Source organism: Pristiophorus japonicus, chromosome 15, assembly GCF_044704955.1.
Source record: "Pristiophorus japonicus isolate sPriJap1 chromosome 15, sPriJap1.hap1, whole genome shotgun sequence".
Taxonomy (NCBI): Eukaryota; Metazoa; Chordata; class Chondrichthyes; family Pristiophoridae; genus Pristiophorus; species Pristiophorus japonicus.
In genome coordinates this window covers 15159748-15187052 of record NC_091991.1, presented here as the reverse complement: position 1 = coordinate 15187052, position 27305 = coordinate 15159748, and the positions used below count along the sequence as shown (strand labels likewise).

The 27305-nt window shown below is 46.0% G+C and overlaps 1 protein-coding gene across 1 annotated transcript in view; it reads right to left on the bottom strand.

Moving 5' to 3' along the window:
• ptprq (protein tyrosine phosphatase receptor type Q) overlaps positions 1–27305 on the bottom strand; it is a 266871-nt gene that overhangs the window by 93128 nt on the left and 146438 nt on the right. Inside the window, exons 35-39 of the mRNA XM_070901512.1 lie at positions 24957–25108; positions 24272–24413; positions 22000–22269; positions 14680–15012; positions 918–1039 (exon numbers count right to left, since the gene is read on the bottom strand). Of these exons, the coding sequence (XP_070757613.1) occupies positions 918–1039; positions 14680–15012; positions 22000–22269; positions 24272–24413; positions 24957–25108 (1019 nt within the window). The remainder of the gene's footprint in view (positions 1–917; positions 1040–14679; positions 15013–21999; positions 22270–24271; positions 24414–24956; positions 25109–27305) is intronic.

The following is a 27305-nucleotide window of genomic DNA, read 5'->3' as shown; positions in this document are numbered from 1 at the left end:
CTGACCATGACTGAAATTATTGATGCACTAACCAGGCTTTCATTTCCGATACTGACAATCAAAGTATTTTTTTCTCTAATCTCAGAAATCATTTGTTAAAACACTATCATGACAATTTAACAGTTGTTGCAAGGAATTGAAGAAAGCAGCATTTATTTTCTACAAGATTTTAAGCTAATATGCACAATTGTTGTGGCATTTATTTTAAAGGACCTACTTTTAAAATAACATTTTCAATGCATCAGGGATGATTTTCCAAGTTTGTGCAGCTGGCGGGAGAAGTTCACAGCCAGCAGCACAAACTCAGATAATTACCTCCTTTAGCTCCGACAAATTAGCTGAAAAGAACTCTATTTGAAAATTCACTATTTCATAGCTTGGTGACAATTTGGTGGGACAGCAAGTCCCACTGAGCTGTAGGGTACAGGTTCACACCAAGGATTCTCTTTCGGATCCATTCCCAAATTTGGCTATTGGCGGAGGGGAGATGCAAAGTAAAGGTCAGATGCTCGCCCTCATGGGAGGGATGGAAAATAGTCGGGAGAGGATTCCTGGACTGCTGTGATACACGCTCTGACAGCTGACTCAAAACTCAGAGGCAGGAGTTGTATAATGTGCACCTCAGCCTCAGTGCTAAAAAAGAGTGGGAAGAAAGTAACAATAAATTAAACAAGGAGGGTGAATTTTTTTAAGTTAAAAAATATAAAATTTCATGGAAAAAAACCAATTTAAGCTCGAATTATCTGCCGTACTGCTATAGCAAGATTTTCAATTCATCCAAACAGTTCATTAAAAATAGAATGATTGTTTAAAATAATTAAGGGCAACTTTGTTGTAAGCAACATTGTTTAAACAGACATGGCACAAAACTCAAATGGATTTAATTTTTTTTGTGCGGGTCAAAGCAAAGCTCTTACCAGTGTAACATCTATTAGATAAGAAGTTGGACCTGTGATAATTGCCGGCTCTTCCCAGCTAATCTCAATGATTTCATAGGATTTTACTGTAACGGTTACATTTTCAGGAGGGCTGTCTGGATCTGCAGAATAAAATGATTTCTTTTCAAAGAATAGTTCAAGTTTAACAATGCCATGCCGCACAATACTAACACGTTTAAGCAAAAAACAAAATCAACAGTAAGCATTATCCACATGTAAAAATCATGATCCAGGTAAATCAGCGATTTACTTGTACAGGTTAAACCTCTCTTATCCGGCACCCTCGGGACATGGCCTGTGCCGGATATGAGATTTTGCCGGACGAGGGGAGGTCACGTTAAATTGGATGGTACAGGTACTGAGCAAGGGGATATCGGGGCTGGCTGGTTTGGGGCTGGGAGTGCGGCAGACAGATTGTGCGGGGGGCGCGGTGGACTGTGGGTTAAGGCCAGCAATTGCGGGAGTTGGCAGTGAGGAAGGACTTCAATTTGTTCATGTCGGAGCGGCCGGGAATGGTGCCGTATGAGGGGTGGTGCCGGATAAGGGAGTCCCAGATAAGGGAGGTTCAACCTGTACTTCTTTCAATTTCGTATACTGTATTCACTGCTCACAATGCGGTCTCCTCTACATTGGGGAGACCAAACACAGATTTGGTGAATGCTTTCCGGAACACCTCCATTCAGTACATAAGCATGACCTAGAGCCTCCAGTTGCCTGTCACTTTAATTCTTGGCTCTACTCCCACTCTGATCTCTCCATCCTCGGCCTCTTACACTGTTCCAACGGAAACTCGAGGAACAGCACCTCATCTTTCATTTATGCATTTTACAGCCTTCTGGACTCAACATCGAGTTCAACAATTTCAGACCATAACTTCTGTCCCCATTTTTTCCCCCTGTGGCAGCTGTTGATGATACTGCCATTTCCATTTCCATCCTATCTAGACTCATCTTTTATTTCTTAACTTGCCTCATTACCATCTCCCTATGCCTTGCACCATCATCCCTTTTGTCTACTTCTACCCTATCACAGACCTTCCCTTTTGTTCATTCCTCCCCTCCCACTACACTTGTTTAAAAATCTATTACATCTCTAACTTTTTTCAGTTCTGACGAAGAGTCAACGATCTGAAATGTTAACTCTGTTTCTCTCTCCACAGAAGCTGCCTGACCCGCTGAGTATTTCCAGCATTTTCTATTTTTATTTATAAAATTCATGATTTGATTTGAAATGATATTTTTGACTGTGGATTAGAAGATGTATCAGACATCTATACAGTTGAAATCAAAGCAAACCCAAACTGCAGTTCTGGAGGAAATAGTGGACAGATTAGAATGTAGTATGAATCATGACTTCAAACTGCTCCCATTGGATTAGGCATTGCACTGATCCATGGAGCCACAGATCCATAGCCCAATAGAATGGTAACAGTTGAAATACAACTCCCTGATGTCATCTCTCAGGAAAGCACTACATGTCAGGCCTCTAGCCTCCCCCCTCAAGGCACCAAGACAGTGGAACATGGGAGGCAAGGCCAGGCTGTCCTGGAGCACCCTCCAGAAATGCAGCCAACAGCGGCTCCAAGCCAGGAGCCTGTTGCCATGAGACGAGGACCAATCCAATGCAATTACCCTCTGTGCAGTAAAAGGAACCAACTATCTACTGCATTTCAAGCCCTCTGGTGGCTTAAAAGAATACTAGAATAGGTGAGAGAAAAGCATGTGTAGGCTTCTAGGGGAAGCACAGTGATAGGAAAGAGTAGGATAATTGTTTGATGCACTGTGCAATTATTGTATTAAAATAGACTGTGCACTTATGTTATGCTTTGTTATTCATGCAGAGTACAGTCATACTGGAAAGGGAGCATTCATTTGGGGTAGCTTATTGATTCAGGTGATGATTGTTGGCAAAGTCACAACAGGATAAATAGGACTGATGTGTTGTCGTGTGGTAAAATGGGTATTCGTTTGAGGGAGTGTCTCTTTATTTGCGAGTTGGGAGAAAGAGGTCAGGTAGCGGTGTAGTATCGGCCTTTTGAACCTGTCAGCGAGTACTCCTCTGAGTGGACATCATTCTGATGTTCTGAAGTTCACGATCCTCCAAAGCCAGTGCCTCCTCTGCAGCCATTTCAAACTGCAGCCCTTGCTGGATGGTAAAGTTGTGAAAGACACAGCAGGCAATCACAATTCTGGAAACCCTATTGCATTCTGCAGATCCTCAACTCATCTGTTCAGCCAACAGAAGCATGCTTTCAGCACCTCAATGGTCCCTTAATCATCAACCTGGTAACTGCATGTGCCTCGTTGTACCACTCCTCTGCTTCTGTTCAGGATAGTCAGATTGGGTCATCAACTATGGCAATAGGGGATAGGGCTTCTTGCCCAGTAATCATCCATTGATATGATTTTCTCCCTTAAGAAGTCAGGAAGGACCGAATGCCGGAGGATGAAGGTGTCACGGCAACTTCCTGCATATTGGGTGTTGATATGAAGGGTCCTCTGAGTGGTGTCACAAACTATCTGCACATTCATGAAGTGCAATCTTTTCTCGTTCACATAGGTGAAGCGAGCTGCTCTCCTTTAAGGGGCATCAGTGACCTGGTGTAGGCATGCCCATACTGCTTCCTGAATTATGTTGCACAGATCCCCTGAGGATTCTTGAAAGGAGTGTAAGTTTTGATGAAATTCTGGGTGAAGCTATGTTAATGAGCGGCAGAGGGATTATGCAGAAGTTTCACAGAATCAGTGTAAAAGATCGAGGAAATCCGAGCATAACGTGAATTTCATTGAACTTTGGCACCGAAAATCAGCATTTTTCCATACTTATATTGTTGTGTCAGTGCAAGCTTTCATGAAATTCTTATGATATTCAAAAATGCCGTGAGTTAATAAAATGTATATGAAACAATAACATTTTATTTCAGGAAAAATATCTTTACTGGATGACTCGAAAATATGCCTAGTATGACATCTTTCATAAGAATTTCAATGAACTTTAGTTGGTACACCAGCAACTGTCACAGTATGATTTAAGATAGTTTTAAATCAAGTCCAATAAGTACTGGTGAGGGATACTGCTATATCTCCTCCTTATAAATCATGGTAATTTGCCCTGTAAGAATTCTCTGTCCTTATTCTCTCATTCCTAGATAAGCTGTCCACTTCCTGTTCTGAACACTGTTTCTCTGCTTTCCACAGTAAAGCATTTTCTGTAACTAATAACCATCATTTCCTGATTATCATGCTTCTATTGCTGCATTGGAATTTGGGTTGTAACAAAGGTCAAGAGCTGTCTTTACTGCTCTCTCCATGCTTGGCTGCAGAAGCTGTAGCTAGAACAGGTTTGCTAGAAGGTAAATCTGGATATCATATCATTCTGTGACTCATCCTCACAGTAGTTTAGGGCAGTCCATTAACAGACATGTCATGCCTGTCATTTGGGTTCATAACCACTTTATAGAAATATTTGAATTTAAGTGAATCATTTCAGCAATAAATGCATAGAACATTTTTTTATCAGTTATATCTTTTTCATAATTATCCTATGTACTCTCAGGGCTGGATTTTTGGGTTTTAGCGATTTTGCCCATTTTCAGGTGCAAATTGCATTGAAAATAATTTTTTAGTGTTGGGTCAGTGTTAGCGCCAGAGCGTGCAACTTTCGCCAAATGAAAGTTCACGACGGGCGTTAGCGCTAACTCCAGCGTTGCACCACAGAATTTGTGCGCCGGAGCCGAAAGTTGTGAGCGGAAAAAAAAAAATCGCCCATTCTACGCATGCACAAATGTATTTATTTATTTCTCCTCACGTTTCTGGTCTGCTGTCCAATCGCAAACACTAATGCAGGGCATGGCCGCGTGCATGTGCAGTACACTCAGGGCTGAATCAGCCATTTTACCTTTTGATTTTCATGAGGAGGAGGACACCAGGCAGCGTACTCGAAGATTCAGCCCAGAAGCAAATGAGGCTCTAGTTGGGGCAGTAGAGCATAGATTGCACAGGAGGGGTGAATCTAGACCCCTCCCAGCCGTATTTAAGAAGATATGGAGGCAAATTGCAGAGGTCTCCCCCTCCGACACTGTGCAAAGGACTGCAGCACAGTGCCGGAAAGAATTTAACGATCAATCTTTTTTATTACTCACTACTTGTTCATTGCTTAAAATATAAATCTGTCACATTATTTGTTCTCATGCTGTTGCTGTCTGTGAGCACTGTGTGGGTTGCCTCCTAAAATGCATGACACACAGGTAGGCTTAGTGTGGCACCTATTTGCCATGAATAGTCTTTACACATTATTAAGATTGCTTTCTGAGATCTCAAAAGATGTGTCTGCACTTCGATGTACTCCTGATGAATCCATGTGCAACTTCCAAGGCCATTAAACAAAGGACTGTATTACATTCACACAGTATGGTATAAGTGCTTTGGTAGCTATCTGTGGCACAAGAGTAGATGGACCCTCTGGTAACCATTCCCATTTTCATCTCTGCAGGGAAAGAAGTCCCATAACTGCCGGGAGCAGCAGCGGACAGGCAGCGGCCCGCCCCGGACCCTGCCATTAACCGACATGGAGGAGAGAGTGGCAGGTCTCATCGGTGTCTCAGGTTGGGCAACTGCCTGTGGGGGTGCTGACCCCCTCTTGGATATTAACGGTAAGTCCTGCACATTCCCTGGGCTTGGGTTGGGGCAATGTGATGCAGTGTCTGTGGACTAGGGTTGGGGCAATGTGATGCAGTGTCTGTGGACTAGGGTTGGGGCAATGTGATGCAGTGTCTGTGGACTAGGGTTGGGGCAATGTGATGCAGTGTCTGTGGACTAGGGTTGGGGCAATGTGATGCAGTGTCTGTGGAACAAAAAGGGCCACTGTACAGCAAAATTCTAAAAGGACAAAGGGTGTTAATAAAACAAGCCTGAAGGCTTTGTGTCTTAATGCAAGGAGTATCCGCAATAAGGTGGATGAATTAATTGTGCAAATAGATGTTAACAAATATGATGTGATTGGGATTACGGAGACGTGGCTCCAGGATGATCAGGGCTGGGAACTCAACATTCAGGGGTATTCAACATTCAGGAAGGATAGAATAAAAGGAAAAGGAGGTGGGGTAGCATTGCTGGTTAAAGAGGAGATTAATGCAATAGTTAGGAAAGACATTAGCTTGGATGATGTGGAATCTATATGGGTAGAGCTGCAGAACACCAAAGGGCAAAAAACGTTAGTAGGAGTTGTGTACAGACCTCCAAACAGTAATAGGGATGTTGGGGAGGGCATCAAACAGGAAATTAGGGGTGCATGCAATAAAGGTGTAGCAGTTATAATGGGTGACTTTAATATGCACATAGATTGGGCTAGCCAAACTGGAAGCAATACGGTGGAGGAGGATTTCCTGGAGTGCATAAGGGATGGTTTTCTAGACCAATATGTTGAGGAACCAACTAGGGGGGAGGCCATCTTAGACTGGGTGTTGTGTAATGAGAGAGGATTAATTAGCAATCTCATTGTGCGAGGCCCCTTGGGGAAGAGTGACCATAATATGGTGGAATTCTGCATTAGGATGGAGAATGAAACAGTAAATTCAGAGACCATGGTCCAGAACTTAAAGAAGGGTAACTTTGAAGGTATGAGGCGAGAATTGGCTAGGATAGATTGGCGAATGATACTTAGGGGGTTGACTGTGGATGGGCAATGGCAGACATTTAGAGACCGCATGGATGAAGTACAACAATTGTACATTCCTGTCTGGCGTAAAAATAAAAAGGGGAAGGTGGCTCAACCGTGGCTATCTAGGGAAATCAGGGATAGTATTAAAGCCAAGGAAGTGGCATACAAATTGGCCAGAAATAGCAGCGAACCTGGGGACTGGGAGAAATTTAGAACTCAGCAGAGGAGGACAAAGGGTTTGATTAGGACAGGGAAAATGGAGTACGAGAAGAAGCTTGCAGGGAACATTAAGGCGGATTGCAAAAGTTTCTATAGGTATGTAAAGAGAAAAAGGTTGGTGAAGACAAACGTAGGTCCCCTGCAGTCAGAATCAGGGGAAGTCATAACGGGGAACAAAGAAATGGCGGATCAATTGAACAAGTACTTTGGTTCGGTATTCACTAAGGAGGATACAAACAACCTTCCGGATATAAAAGGGGTCAGAGGGTCTAGTAAGGAAGAGGAACTGAGGGAAATCTTTATTAGTCGGGAAATTGTGTTGGGGAAATTGATGGGATTGAAGGCAGATAAATCCCCAGGGCCTGATGGCCTGCATCCTAGAGTACTTAAGGAGGTGGCCTTGGAAATAGCGGATGCATTGACAGTCATTTTCCAACATTCCATTGACTCTGGATCAGTTCCTATCGAGTGGAGGGTTGCCAATGTAACCCCACTTTTTAAAAAAGGAGGGAGAGAGAAAACAGGGAATTATAGACCGGTCAGCCTGACCTCAGTAGTGGGTAAAATGATGGAATCAATTATTAAGGATGTCATAGCAGTGCATCTGGAAAATGGTGACATGATAGGTCCAAGTCAGCATGGATTTGTGAAAGGGAAATCATGCTTGACAAATCTTCTGGAATTTTTTGAGGATGTTTCCAGTAAAGTGGACAAAGGAGAACCAGTTGATGTGGTATATTTGGACTTTCAGAAGGCTTTCGACAAGGTCCCACACAAGAGATTAATGTGCAAAGTTAAAGCACATGGGATTGGGGGTAGTGTGCTGACGTGGATTGAGAACTGGTTGTCAGACAGGAAGCAAAGAGTAGGAGTAAACGGGTACTTTTCAGAATGGCAGGCAGTGACTAGTGGAGTGCCGCAAGGTTCTGTGCTGGGGCCCCAGCTGTTTACATTGTACATTAATGATTTAGACGAGGGGATTAAATGCAGTATCTCCAAATTTGCGGATGATACTAAGTTGGGTGGCAGTGTGAGCTGCGAGGAGGATGCTATTAGGCTGCAGAGTGACTTGGATAGGTTAGGTGAGTGGGCAAATGCATGGCAGATGAAGTATAATGTGGATAAATGTGAGGTTATCCACTTTGGTGGTAAAAACAGAGAGACAGACTATTATCTGAATGGTGACAGATTAGGAAAAGGGAAGGTGCAACGAGACCTGGGTGTCATGGTACATCAGTCATTGAAGGTTGGCATGCAGGTACAGCAGGCGGTTAAGAAAGCAAATGGCATGTTGGCCTTCATAGCGAGGGGATTTGAATACAGGGGCAGGGAGGTGTTGCTACAGTTGTACAGGGCCTTGGTGAGGCCACACCTGGAGTATTGTGTACAGTTTTGGTCTCCTAACTTGAGGAAGGACATTCTTGCTATTGAGGGAGTGCAGCGAAGGTTCACCAGACTGATTCCCGGGATGGCGGGACTGACCTATCAAGAAAGATTGGATCAATTGGGCTTGTATTCACTGGAGTTCAGAAGAATGAGAGGGGACCTCATAGAAACGTTTAAAATTCTGACGGGTTTAGACAGGTTAGATGCAGAAAGAATGTTCCCAATGTTGGGGAAGTCCAGAACCAGGGGTCACAGTCTGAGGATAAGGGGTAAGCCATTTAGGACCGAGATGAGGAGAAACTTCTTCACCCAGAGAGTGGTGAACCTGTGGAATTCTCTACCACAGAAAGTAGTTGAGGCCAATTCACTAAATATATTCAAAAGGGAGTTAGATGAAGTCCTTACTACTCGGGGGATCAAGGGTTATGGCGAGAAAGCAGGAAGGGGGTACTGAAGTTTCATGTTCAGCCATGAACTCATTGAATGGCGGTGCAGGCTAGAAGGGCTGAATGGCCTGCTCCTGCACCTATTTTCTATGTTTCTATGTGAATAGGGTTGGGGCAATGTGATGCAGTGTCTGTGGACTAGGGTTGGGGCAATGTGTTGTAGTGTCTGTGGACTAGGGTTGGGGCAATGTGATGCAGTGTCTGTGGACTAGGGTTGGGGCAATGTATTGTAGTGTCTGTGGACTAGGGTTGGGGCAATGTGATGTAGTGTCTGTGGACTAGGATTAGGACAATGTGTTGTAGTGTCTGTGGACTAGGGTTGGGGCAATGTGATGCAGTGTCTGTGGACTAGGGTTGGGGCAATGTGATGCAGTGTCTGTGGACTAGGGTTGGGGCAATGTGGTGTCGTGTCTGTGGACTAGGGTTGGGACAATGTCATGCAGTGTCTGTGGACTAGGATTGGGGCAATGTGATGCAGTGTCTGTGGACTAGGATTGGGGCAATGTGATGCAGTGTCTGTGGACTAGGATTGGGGCAATGTGATGCAGTGTCTGTGGACTAGGGTTGGGGCAATGTCATGCAGTGTCTGTGGACTAGGGTTGGGGCAATGTGAGGTAGTGTCTGTGGACTAGGGTTAGGACAATGTGATGCAGTGTCTGTGGACTAGGGTTGGGACAATGTGAGGTAGTGTCTGTGGACTAGGGTTGGGGCAATGTGATGCAGTGTCTGTGGACTAGGGTTGGAGCAATGTGTTGTAGTGTCTGTGGACTAGGGTTGGGGCAATGTGGTGTCGTGTCTGTGGACTAGGGTTGGGACAATGTCATGCAGTATCTGTGGACTAGGATTGGGGCAATGTGATGCAGTGTCTGTGGACTAGGGTTGGGGCAATGTGATGCAGTGTCTGTGGACTAGGGTTGGGGCAATGTGATGCAGTGTCTGTCGACTAGGGTTGCGGCAATGTGATGCAGTGTCTGTGGACTAGGGTTGGGGCAATGTGTTGTCGTGTCTGTGGACTAGGGTTGGGGCAATGTCATGCAGTGTCTGTGGACTAGGATTGGGGCAATGTGATGCAGTGTCTGTGGACTAGGGTTGGGGCAATGTGATGTAGTGTCTGTGGACTAGGGTTGGGGCAATGTGAAATAGTGTCTGTGGACTAGGGTTAGGACAATGTGATGCAGTGTCTGTGGACTAGGGTTGGGGCAATGTGAGGTAGTGTCTGTGGACTAGGGTTGGGGCAATGTGATGCAGTGTCTGTGGACTAGGGTTGGGGCAATGTGATGTAGTGTTTGTGGACTAGGGTTGGGGCAATGTGGTGTAGTGTCTGTGGACTAGGGTTGGGGCAATGTGAGGTAGTGTCTGTGGACTAGGGTTAGGACAATGTGATGCAGTGTCTGTGGACTCGGGTTGGGGCAATGTGTTGTAGTGTCTGTGGACTAGGGTTGGGGCAATGTGATGCAGTGTCTGTGGACTAGGGTTGGGGCAATGTGTTGTAGTGTCTGTGGACTAGGGTTGGGGCAATGTGATGCAGTGTCTGTGGACTAGGGTTGGGGCAATGTGATGCAGTGTCTGTGGACTAGGGTTAGGACAATGTGATGCAGTGTCTGTGGACTCGGGTTGGGGCAATGTGTTGTAGTGTCTGTGGACTAGGGTTGGGGCAATGTGATGCAGTGTCTGTGGACTAGGGTTGGGGCAATGTGTTGTAGTGTCTGTGGACTAGGGTTGGGGCAATGTGATGCAGTGTCTGTGGACTAGGGTTGGGGCAATGTGATGCAGTGTCTGTGGACTAGGGTTGGGGCAATGTGATGCAGTGTCTGTGGACTTGGGTTGGGGCAATGTGATGCAGTGTCTGTGGACTAGGGTTGGGGCAATGTGATGTAGTGTCTGTGGACTAGGGTTGGGGCAATGTGAGGTAGTGTCTGTGGACTAGGGTTAGGACAATGTGATGCAGTATCTGTGGACTAGGGTTGGGGCAATGTGATGTAGTGTCTGTGGACTAGGGTTGGGGCAATGTGAGGTAGTGTCTGTGGACTAGGGTTAGGACAATGTGATGCAGTGTCTGTGGACTAGGGTTAGGGCAATGTGATGTAGTGTCTGTGGACTAGGGTTGGAGCAATGTGAGGTAGTGTCTGTGGACTAGGGTTGGGGCAATGTGATGTAGTGTCTGTGGACTAGGGTTGGGGCAATGTGAGGTAGTGTCTGTGGACTAGGGTTGGGGCAATGTGATGTAGTGTCTGTGGACTAGGGTTGGGGCAATGTGAGGCAGTGTCTGTGGACTAGGGTTGGGGCAATGTGATGCAGTGTCTGTGGACTAGGGTTGGGGCAATGTGATGCAGTGTCTGTGGACTAAGGTTGGGGCAATGTGATGCAGTGTCTGTGGACTCGGGTTGGGGCAATGTGATGTAGTGTCTGTGGACTAGGGTTGGAGCAATGTGAGGTAGTGTCTGTGGACTAGGGTTGGGGCAATGTGATGTAGTGTCTGTGGACTAGGGTTGGGGCAATGTGAGGTAGTGTCTGTGGACTAGGGTTGGGGCAATGTGATGTAGTGTCTGTGGACTAGGGTTGGGGCAATGTGAGGCAGTGTCTGTGGACTAGGGTTGGGGCAATGTGATGCAGTGTCTGTGGACTAGGGTTGGGGCAATGTGATGCAGTGTCTGTGGACTAGGGTTAGGACAATGTGATGCAGTGTTTGTGGACTCGGGTTGGGGCACTATGATGCAGTGTCTGTGGACTAATGTTAGGGCAATGTGATGTTGTGTCTGTGGACTATATATAATGGAGTGGCGGCAGTCCTTCAAATGAGCCTGTGCTATGTGCCCTTTTTTTTTCACCCTGCTCCCTCCCCTGTTGCTAACCACTCGTCTGTTGCTTTCTACTTCCAGATGAGGAGTTGCAGGCGCTAAATCCATCCCAGCAAACCTCCACCTCAGGCCATCATGTCGGGGAGGAGGAGGATGAATTTGAGGAGGAGCTGATGGAGCAGCCTACTCCGGTGGCGGGGGGGGCGGGTGCGGTGGGCTGATGCACTCGACACCTCTTTGCCACCGACAAACAATGATCAAACATTCCCGGCTTTGAGATCTCTCGGCTGCTGGAACTAGTAGCATGCAACAATGCAGTTCTGGGGTCAAATCCCGTTTGCCATCTCACCGGAGGGTGAGTCGGCAAAGTCGGTCTGCTGACAGACAGGCAGATGCAGAACTGCACATAATGGTACTGTCCAGGGAGAGCATCCAGCTCACCCGTCAGCTCTTTGATGTCCTGGGGAGGATTCCCGGGAGCATCAACAGTCTGAAAGCGACCCTTCCGGAGGTAGGGTTGCAGATTGTCAGTGCGAAACCTGCAAGTCCCACACTTAACTGATGGCCTCCACCAGTCACACTGCAGTCCCCAGTATGACACTTAGACACACCCCACAGCACCTGTGACTGGCGACGCCGATCAAGAGGCTCGCCCGTCAGAAGCCGAGCCTTCCACACCTCTAGCACATCCCAGACGGCATCTCCAATGTCTCTCCCCACAATTCAGCAGGACTCTGGCCGCCTTGCTGCACGAACTCTTTGGGCTGGACTTTCCACTTGAGATTGCTGGGTTATTGCCCATTTATCGGCCAAAAAGGCAGGCTGCCGCCCATTTTGCTTTCAAAAGTGGAAAGTTGGGCCGGAACATCGGCGAAAAATTGCCGGCCCAACTTTCGTGTCACATCGCCGAGGCGATCGCCAACATATCGCCCAATGCAACTTTCGGCACTTCATGTAGGGGCAGTAGGCGAGGGAGGGGGCTAGGGTAAGTGTAAGGGAGAGGAAGAGCCAGTGGTAAAAGACAGCTGGGGCAGGGGTTGTTGTTACTGTTGTTATTTTATAAAAGTTTTCAAAATTTCCCAATTCTGTTAAGTTTTAAAAGTTCATAATGTTTAATAAATGTTATTCAAGTTTTTCAATTACATTTACGATGTTTAATAAATTATTTTGTTCACCTTAACCATTCCTGTGTAGTGTCTCATTTGCAGAATAAGAGTCAACTTGGTGGGATAGAGGGACCAGGCAACGGTCACTCTTCAAGCAAAACATCGAATTATGAGCTGCTGACGTAAGGCTTTTTGCTGCGGCGAAAGCTCCATGAGGCATCCTCTGTGGTGTGGTGGTGGTGGCATGGCTTCCTCGCCAGGCTCCTCTTCTTTGTCTTCCTTCTGCTTCTCCTCCTCCCCCCCTGTCTCCTGAGGTGCTCCTGCAATCCCCATTGGCAAATCCTTTCCCCTCATGATGGCTAAGTTGTGTAGCATGCAGCACACTGCAATGAACTCAGAGACCTGCTGAGTGGTGTATTGCAGGCAGCCTCCAGAGTGGTGCAGGCATCGGAAGCGTTGCTTGAGCACTCCAATTGTCTGTTCGACAATGGCTGCCTGGCTCTCATTATAACGATGCTCGCCTTCTGTCTGAGGGTTCCGGAGGGGTGTCATGAGCCAGGTGGCGAGGCCGTAAACTTTGTCCTCCAGCATCCAGCTCTGGCCTTGTGCTTGGCGCTTGAACAGGCCTGAGACACTGCTCTCACGCAAGATGAAAGCATCATGGATGCTCCCTGGATATTGGGCATTGATTGCTATAATGCGCTGAGTATGGTCGCAGACGATCTGTATGTTCATGAAGTGGAATTCCTTTTGGTTTTGGTAAACCTCTGGATTGTGTAAAAGTGCTCACAGGGCGATGTGTATACAGTCAATGGCAGCCTGAACCTTGGGGAAGCCAGCAAATCATCCAAAACCTACAGTCCTCTCATTCAGGGCCTCCTAGGTCATTGGGAAGTTTATGAAGTCCATCCTGCGTGCGTACAGTCTAGTAGTCACCTGGAGAACACTGCAATGTGTAGAGTACTGCGAGATGAAGCATATGTCCTCTGCTGGTGCCTGAAAGAAGCCAGAGGCATAGAGGACAAGTGCCGCAGTCACCTTCACCTCGACGGGCAGTGCAGTCCTGTTACCACTGGTAGGCTGTAGGTCTGCATTTATGAGCTGGCATATCTCTGTTAGCACTTCTTTTCGGAAGCGCAGCCTTCTAATGCACTGTGCCTCAGAGAACTGCAGGTATGAGCACTGTTCCCTGTAAACTCATTGGGGGTAAGGCCTTCTCCCCATACATCTGCGACCTCTTCGATTATGCTCAAAATGATCACCAATAAGCTTTCTTCCAGCTCGACGCCGTATAAATGTAGCAGCCAGCATCAATGGCTGACATAGTATAGCCCCCATCTTTTAAAATGTCCTTAAATGTCCTTTAAAATGAACTATAAACTCACATAAAACTTCAGCATGAAAAATGCATTAATCTTCTCCCAATCCTTTTATGCACTAAGCTTCTGCTCCGTTTTCAAGATAGCGCTGGGTGCGCCCGGAGTCTGATCTGGGTGCGACTGCTTTTTGGTGGCGAGTTCCCGGGCGGATGCTAAATCAGGCGATAAGCTCGAAAGTTCTGCCCGGGGTGCTAGCACACTGCTGCACACTGACTGACGTCATCCAAACGGTGAAAACATCGAGCGCGCACTGCCGCAAAACCACTGGCAAAAGTTACGCCCGGGCGCAAAATGTTGTGCGTCTCGTTTCGCGCCAAAAATAAAACGTATTTGCGCCCCGCACAGGCGCTAAACTGGTCGCAAACCCCTCAAAAATCCAGCCCTGAGTGTTACAGGTAAATTCAATTCTAATATTTTCAAATATAAAGGAATGGCTTATTACACAGAAACACAGTATACAAACAAACAGAACAGGTATAAAGAGCCATTTTATATAAAGCTTCACTCTGGCATTAGCTTTTGTGCTCGGATAATATTTGGCACATTTATTAGTTGTCAAAAATATTTTTTATAAGAAATAGGGTTTCCATCAATATCATGTTTTTGTCAGTGATGATTAAGCCCTATGAGGGGAAGATTAGTTGTTTGATGAGGAATGTAACCTTTAATTTTAATACAAAATAAATGAACTATCAGCAAAATGTGTTTACTGCTGTTATAATCTGTGAATCAATTCAATCTCTACTTACAGCCAGCAGCTGTCTTTGTAGAAGTCCAAGTTGAATAGTTGCTAAATCCAGCATTTCTACGGGCAGCAACCCTAAATCTGTACCATCGGAATTTCTTTAATTCAGGGACAATTGTCTTGATGGTGTCATTATCATTATCAATATTATGATCTTCAATTTTCTCAGCTTCGATGCAGTCTTGACTTTCCCAGTCCATACACAAGACAGAACGCAGTTGTACAATGATCCTGAAAAGTCTTAAATAGCCAGGGTTAATATTGGGCCACGTCCACCTCAAAGTTACAAAGGTTGATTGAATGCCAACTATCTCCAGATCCTTAGGAGCACTTGGGTCTGAAAAATACAATTATATTAATCATTGCTTCTGTTTTACCAGCCTATGAAAAATCAGTAGCATTCAATCTGAATAGCAATCAAACTAAAATGACTGTCACATCTTTAAGTGTCAGCTTGGCTCAGTTGATAGTACTTTCATCTGAATCAGATCATGGCATTAATCAATCTGAAACGAGGTTGACACGAGAGTGCAGTATTGAAGGAATGCTGCAAGACGTGTGCCATGCATGCTGCGCCCATTGTTACTGAGTGCTAAGTGGTTTAGCCAACAGTCCTTGAGGAACAAAGGCTGCTCCTCGAACAGGTAAGTCGTACTTTTTTTTAGATTTTTGTGGGGCCAGGAGGAACATTTTCTTGTTCTTCCATCCCACTAACCAGTCACATGATCACCTCCCCACCTTGAATGTTGAGCTTCTGGCTTGGCTCTGCTGGATTTCCCACACTGACCGCAGGTTTAGCACCTACAGCCTACCGTCATTATGCAGTACTGTGTACAGTTTTGGTCTCCTAATCTGAGGAAGGACGTGCTTGCTATTGAGGGAGTGCAGCGAAGATTCACCAGACTAATTCCCGGGATGGCAGGACTGACATATGAAGAAAGTTTGGATCGACTCGGCTTCTACTCACTGGAATTTAGAAGAATGAGAGGGGATCTCATAGAAACATATGAAATTATGACGGGACTGGACAGGTTAGATGCAAGAAGAATGTTCCCAATGTTGGGGAAGTCCAGAACCAGGGGTCACAGTCTAAGGATAAGGGGTAAGCCATTTAGGATCGAGATGAGGAGAAACGTTTTCACCCAGAGAGTGGTGAACCTGTGGAATTCTCTACCACAGAAAATTGTTGAGTCCAGTTCGTTGGATATATTCAAGAGGGAGTTAGATGTGGCCCATACGGCTAAAGGGATCAGGGGGTATGGAGAGAAGGCGGGAGTGGAGTACTGAAGTTGCATTATCAGCCATGGTCATATTGAATGGTGGTGCAGGCTCGAAGGGCCGAATGGCCTACTCCTGCATCTATTTTCTATGTTTCTATAAGCCCGGGCATGTATATAACTTGGGCCTCCTGCTAGTCTGTTTGGGAAGGCAGTGCAATCGTTCTGCCCACCACTATGACCAATCTGTGCTCTCCATGAAAATGGATCAATTTGGGAACAGTAAGGAACAGGCAGTACAATCATAGCTGATGTCCACATCAATCTCTAAATACTGCAATACAACTTGAGCATCAGTTTGATTAAAGTGGATCAGAGCTTTTCAGTTACAAGACTGTTTGGGGATCCTTTAAATAGAATCATGCAAGATATTGCCATTGACTTATCATATGAGGTTTTATCAGTGATATGATAATGTCATTGAAATAATTTAACAGAAGTACCTCAAAAGGAATTGCAATTACTTTCCTATTTCTAAAGTCTATGCCATTCTGCCTTGAGGAATCAGAAACATCAATATAAACAGCTGAAGTTCCACCTCAAGAAGACACTAATAGGGAAATGCAGTATTCATCTGGAGTATCAAAATGCTCGGTTAAGATGTTCTGGGAAACCAGAAATAAATATCCAGGAGCTAGGTAATGTATATCTGAGAAAGTCAGAAGGAGAGTCATTGGCAAGTTTGTTTTGCTTATGAAGTTATGGTTGTGGGAGGACAAATGTAATACAGTCTGTAGTTCATGGTCATAGTCCCACTCCTCCGAATTCTTCATTCTGCTGCCTCTGGCCTCTTGTGCGTCCCTCCTCCCTTTGGCCCATCATATGCTCTGGAATTCTCTCCTTAAATATTAATCACAATGGAACACTGCACCTGTAATGTCCTTACACACTACTATAAATTCACACGAGGCACATTCTGCAGACAAGGTCACTCTGTGACCTGAACCTTTATTCACAGGACCAAGAAGTGATGACCCTGCGTGGGACCTCCCTTTATATACCTGGATGACCAGGTGAGTAGTGTCTCCCACAAGTTCACCCCCTGTGGTCAAGGTGTGCATTTCTTAGGTGTATACAGTATGCAGTGTTGTTATGAAGGTTACAGTTACGTGAAGGTTACATACATGACATCATCTCCCCCACCCACCCCCCAACGTTTTATGGGGTCAAAGATTAAGTCTTTCAGGCGGTCGACGCTCTCTCGTGGAGTGCCGCAGTTGGGGCTCTGGTTGTTGAGCCTTGCCATGTGTCTCTGTCACCTGTGGTGATTCCGGCTTGTCCGGGCTGGCTGCAGGGACTGTGCATGCTGCTGAATGTTCTTGTTGCTCGTTCACTGGCAGTGGTGTGGGCAACATCTTATGATCTTCCTCAGGTTCCTCAGTGTCCATGCTGAACCTTTTTTTTTACTTGGTCCAGATGCTTGCGGCATAGCTGTCCATTGTTAAGTTTGACCACTATGACCCTATTCCCCTCTTTGCCAATTACAGTACCCTCAAGCCACTTGGGCCCCAAAGTGTGATTAAGAACAAATACAGGGTCATCGATTTCTATACATCTCCCCTTTGAGTTATGGTCATGGCACTCATTTTGGGACTGGCGCTTGCCCTGAACAATGTCTGACAGGACTGGATGAATGATGGACAGCCGAGTTTTAAGTGTACGTTTCCTGAGTAGATCCGCGGGCGGGACTCCCGTGAGCGAATGCGGTCGGGACCTATAGGCCAGCAGGAGGCGCGATAGGCGGCATTGAAGGGAGGGTCCTTGAATCCGGAGCATGCCCTGTTTTATGATTTGGACCGCACGTTCCGCCTGGCCATTGGAAGCCGGCTTGAATGGTGCCGTCCTGACATGTTTGATGCCATTACCCGACATGAACTCCCGGAATTCATAGCTAGTGAAACACGGGCCGTTGTTGCTAACCAGGATGTCCGGCAAGTCGTGGCTCGCAAAGACCGATGCAGACTCTCCACATTGGTGGATGTCGTGCACAAATTCAATATGATGCACTCGATCTATTTCGAGTATGCATCAACAACAATGAGGAACATTTTTCCCATGAACGGGCGTGCGTACTCTACGTGAATACGTGACCATGGCCTGGTGGACCAGGGCCACTGGCTGAGTGGGGCCTCCCTGGGGGCATTGCCCAGCTGGACACACATCGTGCACCTGCGAGCAAAGTGTTCCAGGTCTGAGTCAATTCCCGGCCACCCATACATGTGACCGGGCAATGGCCTTCATTAGCACGATGCCTGGGTGCTCACTGTGGAGTTCCCTGATGAATGCTTCCCTTTCCTTCTGGGGCATGACTACCCGGCTGCTCCATAGTAGGCAGTCGGCTTGGATGGAGAGCTCATCCATCCGTCTCTGAAACGGTCTGACCTCCTCGGGGCATGCTCCGTGTGCGGGCGTCCAATCCCCAGTCAGGACACATTTCTTAATCAAGTATAGGAGGGGATCTCCGTTGGTCCAGATTTTGATCTGGCGGGCTGTAATGGGGGAGCCCGCGCTGTCAAAGGCTTCAACGGCCATGACCATCTCAGCACTTTGCTCCGCTGCCCCCTCAGTGGTGGCCAGTGGAAGCCTGCTGAGTGCATCAGCGCAATTTTCGGTGCCTGGCCGGTGCCGTACGGTGTAGTCATACGCAGCCAGCGTGAGAGCCCATCGCAGTATACAAGCTGACGCATTGGCATTGACAGCTTTGCTGTCTGACAACAGAGATGTTAACGGCTTGTGGTCCGTTTCTAACTCTAACTTTCTGCCAAAAAGGTACTGGTGCATCTTTTTCACCCCGTAGACACATGCGAGTGCTTCCTTTTCAACCATCCCATATCCCCGTTCTGCTTGGGAGAGCGACCTGGAGGCATAAGCCACAGGTTGGAGTTGGCCCTCATCATTACTCTGCTGCAACACATAGGATGATGCATCACACGTCAAAACCAATTTCTTACAGGGGCTGTACAGAGTCAACAGCTTATTAGAACAAAGCAGGTTCCGCGCTCGATTGAAAGCACGTTCCTGACAGTCCCCCCAAAACCAATCGCAACCCTTACGCAGGAGTATGTGTAGCAGCTCCAACAATGTGCTTAAGTTCGGCAGAAAGTTCCCGAAATAGTTCAAGAATCCCAGAAATGAACGCAACTCCGATGTGTTGCCGGGCCTGGGCGCACAACGAATTGCCTGTGTTTTGGATTCGGTAGGCCGGATCCCTTCTGCGGCAACCCTCCTGCCCAAAAGCTCGACCTCTGGGGCCAAAAACACACACTTGGACTTCTTTAGTCGCAGGCCTACCCGGTCCAGTCGGCGTAGCACCTCCTCCAGGTTGTGGAGGTGTTCCCCGGTGTCTCAACCCGTGATAAGGATGTCGTCCTGAAATAGGATTGTTCCGGGGATGGATTTGAGCAGGCTTTCCATGTTCCTTTGAAAGATAGCGGCTGCTGAACGAATGCCAAATGGACACCTGTTGTAGACAAACAGTCCCTTGTGCGTGGTGATGGTGGTCAGTAGCTTGGATTCTTCGGCCAGTTCCTGGGTCATGTAGGCCGAAGTGAGGTCCAACTTGGTGAACAGCTTGCCGCCTGCCAGCGTGGCGAAAAGATCCTCCGCTCTCAGAAGCGGGTACTGGTATTGTAGTGACACTCGGTTGAAAGTGGCCTTTTAGTCGCCCAGATCCTGACCGAGCCATCCGTTTTTAGGACAGGGACGATGGGGCTTGCCCAGTCGCTGAATTCAACGGGCGAAATTATGCCCTCTCTTAGCAACCTGTCCAACTCACTCTCAATTTTCTCCCACATCACATACGGCACAGCTCTGGCTTTGTAGTGCACTGGTCTAGCATCCGGGGTGATGCGTATCACTACTTTGGTACCTTTGAAAGTACTGACACCAGGTTGAAATAGTGACTCAAATTTCTGTAGGACCTGTGAGCATGAACTTCGCTCCACAGATGAAATGGCGTGCACATCCCCCCCATTTCCAGTTCATCTCAGCTAGCCAGCTCCTCCCCAAAAGCGCAGGACCATTTCCCGGGACAATCCAGAGTGGCAGCCGGTTCTCTGATCCATTATGTGTGACCACCAACATTGCACTGCCTAGCACTGGGATGATCTCTTTGGTGTATGTCCGTAATTGCGTGTCAATGTGTTCTAGTTTGGGTCTTCTAGCTCTGAGTGGCCATAGTTTCTCGAATTGTTGGACACTCATAAGTGACTGGCTGACCCCTGTGTCCAGCTCCATGCGTACCGGGATGCCGGTTAATAGGACTTTCATCATCATAGGTGGCGCTTTGGTATATGAGCTTGGATGTTTGCCACATGAACCCACTGAACTTCAGCATCCATTGCTTTGTCCCAAGCATCAACCTGCCTTACAGACCCCTCTTCTGGTTCATCTGCCTCATAAATTAGCCTCGCTGCGGGCTTCCTGCACATTCTGGCTAAATGTCCACTGAAGTTACAATTTCTACAGATAAATTGTTGAAACCTACAGGTTTTTGCAGCATGTCTGCCCCCGCACCTCCAGCATGAGCTGAGATCGTTGTGAACAAAAGGGCTGTTACCAGGCATTCCTCTCTGATTGTCCCTTTGATTACTCTTGAGCACTCTGTTAGTGGGTGTCAATGGCCCCATCCCAGGACGCATTGTCCGTCGTGATGGCGTAAATGTCCGTTCAACCTGCCATTGTCTCTGTTGAGGACCCACTCTAGAGTCTGTTGCTGTCTGGGAGGTGTCGAATTGCCCTTGCCTGCCTGCGGGGTTCTGAGTCGCGTTTACAATGTGAACTCCCTGATCCATCGCCACGTTGGAAGCAGAGTTGCGTGCGTATATTAGCTTGGTTTCCTCCTTCCCCGCCATGAAGGTCTGAACCATCAACGCTGCCACTTCCAAGGTCAAGTCCTTGGTCTCAATTAGCTTTCTGAAAATCCCGGCATGACCAATGCCCTCAATAAAGAAATCCCTTAACATCTCCCCCCTGCAGGCGTCTGTGAACTTACAGAGGCTGGCCAGGCGCCGAAGGTCTGCAACGAAGTCCAGTATGCTCTGTCCTTCCCGACGTCGGTGTGTATAGAATCGGTGTCGGGCCAGGTGTATACTGCTCGCCGGTTTGAGGTGCTCACCGATCAGTTTGCTGAGCTCTTCAAAGGTTTTGTCCGCCGGCTTCTCGGGTGCGAGCAGGTCTTTCATCAGTGCATACGTCTTAGGTCCACAGCTGGCCAGTAGATGCGCCCTTCGCTTGTCAGCCACTGCATCTCCCAGCCAGACCTTCATGACAAAGCTCTGCTGGAGCCTCTCAACGAAATGGTCCCAGTCCTCAGCAACACAGTACCTTTCATCTGTGCTACCGGTGGCCATTCTCGTGAGTCGTTGATTCTCGTTTCTCATCGCCAAATGTAACGTCCTTACACACTACTATAAATTCACACGAGGCACATTCTGCAGACAAGGTCACGCTGTGACCTGAACCTTTATTCACAGGACCAAGAAGTGATGACCCTGCGTGGGACCTCTCTTTATATACCTGGATGACCAGGTGAGGAGTGTCTCCCACAAGTTCACCCCCTGTAGTCAAGGTGTGCATTTCTTAGGTGTATAAAGTATGCAGTGTTGTTATGAAGGTTACAGTTACATGAAGGTTACATACATGACAGCACCTACCCTCCTTCTCATGCAAACCACATAATCGCTCAACTACTGCTGCCCTCAAAACAGGCACAAACAGCACGCTACTTTTAGCTGCTAACAACTGGAAAACATTTCACTCTTTTGCTAACCGCTTTCACATTGGAACCAATTTCTTGCACATTACCACCTCCCCATCTTTCCTTTATGTTGTAGAATTCACAGGCCAACTAATGAATTGCAACAGTTCATTTTTACATTGTACTCTAGAAAAGACAACCATCTTGGATTTTATCTAAAATCACTCCAATTCCTATAAAATGAAATTCTAATAAAAATATATTATATAGCAAATTAAATACATATTTCTTACATCTTGAAGGTTATCATGGTATTAACACTGTCGTCCAAGTCTGATGAAATTCATACCTGCTTCTGATAAAGTAGTGACAGTGCAGTTTTTGCTTTTTCCTTGGCCCACAGAGTTAGCAGCCATTATACTGAACTGATAGGAAGTATTTGATTGGAGTTCATTAAATGTGTGTATACGGTCACTCAGATTAATTCTTTGAACATTATTTTCAAATACAAGTGTGTAATAAGTGACAATTCCATCTGATTTTAATGGTGGATCCCACTCGACAATGATCGACTGCCAACTTGACGCATTGCATTGAAGATTTCGGACAGTATCTGGAACTAAGCAGCGGAGAAAACATTGTAGCACAAATAAAGTCAGGAATGGACTAACAAATTTCATGCAAGCAATTTTTTCCTTTTGTACAAGTTGATTACTATCTATAGTTTATTTTCATAAAAATGTATTGAAATAATTAAATCTACAGTAAGATTACAATGTGGGTGAGCAATATTTCCTTTTCTTTGAGAGTGGAGACTTGAAACTCTCTACCTATCACAGATTTATGAGGTATCAGCTGAACAGGTATATAGTTGATTGGTGAACAAGAAACTATGGGTTCAATTTTAACCCCCTGGCCAGACAGGAGAAGGGTTAAAAGTTTGAAAATGAGTGACCACCCATGATAATAATGGTAGTGATTCTCGGGGTCAGTGAATCTCTCGCTATGGAGAGGCGAGAGGTTTGTGAACATTTAAATCGGGGTCCTATAAGGCAGTTAAGTTCTGAATAAAATTTAATTGCTGCAGCACGGGGTTCTCGTGGGACTGGTCACAACATTAGTAAAGTGCTTAAAGTTAAGGAGGTCTGATATATGAGTAAAACTTCTGCACTTACCGGTGCTTTCTCAGTTCATTGTGGGCTATGGTTTTGTGAGAATGGTTTATTTACAATTGTGACCTTCATACTCTACACTTAGAAAATGAGAAGTTGAGTATGGGTGCTATAGCTGCACTGTGTTGGACTGAAGAAAAGGATAAAGAGGAACAGCAGCAGCAAGGGCATGCTGAGAAGGTATCAACAGAGGGACCATGCTCACATAAACCTCTACCCACCTATCAGAGTGGGTAGTAGCAGTGCTTTTGGAGGCTACGAATATCCCCCACCCCCAAGCTCGCTCGCTCTTCTCCCTCAGGCTCTCTCTCTCTCTCTCTCTCTCCCCCTGCCCCCCCCCAAGCTGTCTCGCTCCCCCAGTCTCTCTCACCCCCAGATTCCCTGCCACGAATTGCGGCTCAGCCCTCTCTGTCCCCGGCCGGCAACTTCTATCCCCGGCCAGCAGCTTCTCTCCCTACCAGGATCTATCTCTCTCCCCAAGCGGAACATGGCGAACTGATTGCAGGGTCTTGGGGATGGGATAGGGGGAGGGAGAGAGAGAACTTGGGGGGGGGGGGGGGGGTTGGTGGGAAGAGAGACAGGGGGGGCGAGAGAAAGACATGGGGGGGACGGTAGAGGGGGAAGAGGTGAGGAGGAAGAGAGAGTCGGGGAGAGAGACACATTCCAGAGAAACTTTACAATGTGGTTTATCCTCCAAGGGACCAATCAGAGACAAGGTGCTGCCATTTTTACAGTCCAAATAAACATGTCCTTAATTATTCTTGCTATTGAGGGAGTGCAGCGAAGGTTCATCAGACTGATTCCCGGGATGGCAGGACTGACATATGAAGAAAGACTGGATTGACTAGGCTTATATTCACTGGAATTTAGAAGAATGAGAGGGGATCTCATAGAAACATTTAAAATTATGACAGGATTGGACAGGTTAGATGCAGAAAGAATGTTCCCGATGTTGGGTAAGTCCAGAACCAGGGGTTACAGTCTAAGGATAAGGGGTAAACCATTTAGGACCAAGATGAGGAGAAACTTCTTCACTCAGAGAATTGTGAACCTGAGGAATTCTCTATCACAGAAAGTTGTTGAGGCCAGTTCGTTAGATATATTCAAAAGGGAGTTAGATGTGACCCTTACGGCTAAAGGGATCAAGGGGTATGGAGAGAAAGCAGGAATGGGGTACTGAAGTTGCATGATCAACCATGATCATATTGAATGGTGGTGCAGGCTCGAAGGGCCGAATGGCCTACTCCTGCACCTATTTTCTTTGTTTCTATTCAGTCTGAGGATTGTTGTAGTTAAATCATATAAATTAAAGGACAAGATATGACTATTAGATTGCTCATGATTCAGAATCTAGGAACACAATCCAAAATACTAGCAAAGTTTTATGACAAAACATATTACCATCTACTTAAGACAGCTGTTGTAAAATATCAGTAGAGTTCAACAAACCTGATTCACTTATTTTGAAAATGACAATGTTACTAAATTGATCTCCATTTCCCACTTTGGTAAATGCTGATACACTTATGTAATATTCATGCAATGATTCAAAGCCAGTGAGATATGCTTCATGAAATAATCCCGATATATTCTTGAAACATAAAAGAAAACATTATGAGATATTTTGAGTATTTTTTTACTGTATGTTTGAGTTTTTTCATGTATGCTGTATGTTTGAGTAGAATGTGGTTCGTGTTGTGGGCATGAATAATATTTATGATGACTAATATTTATGATGACTAAGTAAACCACTTGAGGGAAAATAAAAGCTATTAGTTGTGTTAATTGTTAATTAACTACAGCATGTGTTCTCGCGCAATTTAAATCAACCCCGAGCGGGGGTGCATAAATAAACATTTATTATAGGTTTTCTTTTAGTCAAATCAACAATCCCATATAATTTGTTAAGTCTGGATTTTGTATCAGTGTGATTTCCAGAATGTTGCCTTGCAAAACAGGGTTACTGCCAACAGTCAAACTTCTTTCGACATCATCACTGAAATTTCCATAAGCAACTTCAAAAGAGAAGTATGAATTTTATGTATCTTAAACAATATATTCCAATTCAAACCCCTAAATGCCATGATTGGTATGCAGTAGTAAAATGTTTGAAACAAAACATAAAGAACAGTACCTTAAAATGTATGCTTTCGCTTGTGTTGTCAATTATTTTAAAACTGTGGAGCTGCACAATACCATTTGGCATAGGACTAGGTTTCCACCTGACCAAGACAGAATCTGCTGTATAATTTACTATCACCAAGTCTTGTGGAGGAGTTGATGGTACTGAAAAAGAAGTTCAAATCAATAATAAAAATATATGCACTGCATAATCCTCAAACCTTTCTATCAGCTAAATCTAACCATGTACACACACTCCAAATGGTACTGGGGGTTCAGAAAATATTATGGAAGTATTCTTGTTAAGTGCGATTATTTTTCAGTTTGGTAAAACTCTTATTGATTTATGTCTGTTTCAGCCACATAAAGGCATGATTGCAAATCCTATTTGCATAAACCAAGTAAAAAAAGATATAGATGCAAAAGCTTTAGCGCCATTTTCACTGCATTGTGATGAACTATAAGGGTGATTCCACAATCCTGTATCATCCACTGCTGCAGTCAGTAAGGGCTCAAAATTAGCCCACCCCTTTTTTCGGCGCACTCACCAGAGATCCGCTGACTTTGTGGGCTGAAAACTCGGCGAAAAAATCTCCCCCGATTCTGGCCGCTGTGTTGCCTCTCCCAGGGCTTGGCATGGCGTGGCGTGGCCAGTCGATTGGGGGGCGGAGCTAGGGCCCTGTGCCAGAAACAGTGCCGGCAGCTCTCCATATGCGCGTTGCAGTGTGCGCGCATGCGCAGTAGCTCCTGCCCCCAGCCTCTGTGTGCGTGCTGCAGCATGGGATCCGATGAGTCCTGCCCCTATCCCAGGCCAAGTGGCCTCCCGCACACGCCGCTGCCTTCCCGGGCTAGAAGGCCACAACAAGCAGGTTGGTGCGGGGCCCAAGCCGGGGCGGCGGGGAGAGTTTTTATCCCGGAGTGGGGGAGTTTTGATCCGGGTGGGTGGGGGGCGGGGAAGAGTTTTGAACCGGGGGAGGGAGTTTTGATCCTGGGGGGGGGCGGGGGGAGAGAGGGGGAATTCCAAACCGCAGGGTGGGTTCGATCACTGATCCCATGGGGGTAGGGGGATCCGATCCCGAGGGCGGTCCGATCCCCGACCTCTAGAGAAGATCTGATCCTCAGGCATGTCCGATCTCTGACCCCAGGTGCTGTTCTGATCCTGGAGGATCTGATCCCCGACCCCGGTAGGTAGGGTTGTTTGTAAGGGGCGGGCTGATGGTGGGTGAGCTTAGGAGGCTGGGAGAACATAAGAACATAAGAATTACGAGCAGGAGGTACTTCTATTTTTTATTTGGATATTTTGAAAAAATTATGTAAATCTGTTTTGTCACTTTACTTCTTTTATTTTTATAGTTTAAGCTTCCATGAATGCTTCTGTTGTACAGTAAATTAACTTTGCGAAGTTTGTCATATGATGTCCTGTATAGCTGTTTAATCCTATTCACATTCTTTAGTCAAGTCATTAAGTTCTGCTGACTTCCGATGTACCTACCTGTGCTGATTTCTTAACTCTCTGCAAGGGTTTTCTGTGTGGCCACATAAGCTGGCCTAAGTTAGTTTGGAGTAACTATTAGCTGTCCAAAGTGGCCTAAATGGCCAAAACGGGCGTATGTGGCTGGTAATGCCCCCTTTTGAAAAAAACTAAACAAAACTAAAAAAATCCTAACTAACTCACTTACACTGTCACAAATTGAATGTGCAAAATGAGGATTTTTAAGATACTCCAGAAAAATCAAGTTGCTCCAAAAAAAACGGAGCAACTCCTTGGCAATTTTGAGCCCCATGTATCTAAAGGCTTGTTTCTAAATGTCAGAGTGGAATTTATTAAGAAGGCCTACTCATTGCCAACCCCTATGTAACCTTTGATCCTACCTCTCAGAATATTCTATAATTTTAAAATGTCATTATGAGCATTTAGTGCATGTAGATGAAAACAATTGTTAAATCTTTCTTTAAGACATCTTGCAGATTAGCAATTCTTAATCAATACTCAGTATATGAATTGGTATTGTTTGATTGAATGGAGCAGAGTCCTTCACATAGTGACAATTATAATCAAAACTCACTTTCTTTACTTAACATCAAACCCCTAATCATAAATAATAATAAAAATAATAGCCTGTGCAACAATACTCTATGATAATGAGCTGACAACTTTTGGTGGTCAGCCTTCTGGTTTTGATTAACCTTGAGTTTAAAGTGGGCAAATTCTCCCTCACTATGCCATGCTCCTGTCCTGGACCTAAATGGACTGACTGACTTTTAATGTGTCCCTTTTTCCATTTTCTATCTATGTACCTATGAAGCTGAAGGGCTGTAACTTCCTTTTCCACCCCATTCAGGGATGCACCAATAGGCCTGT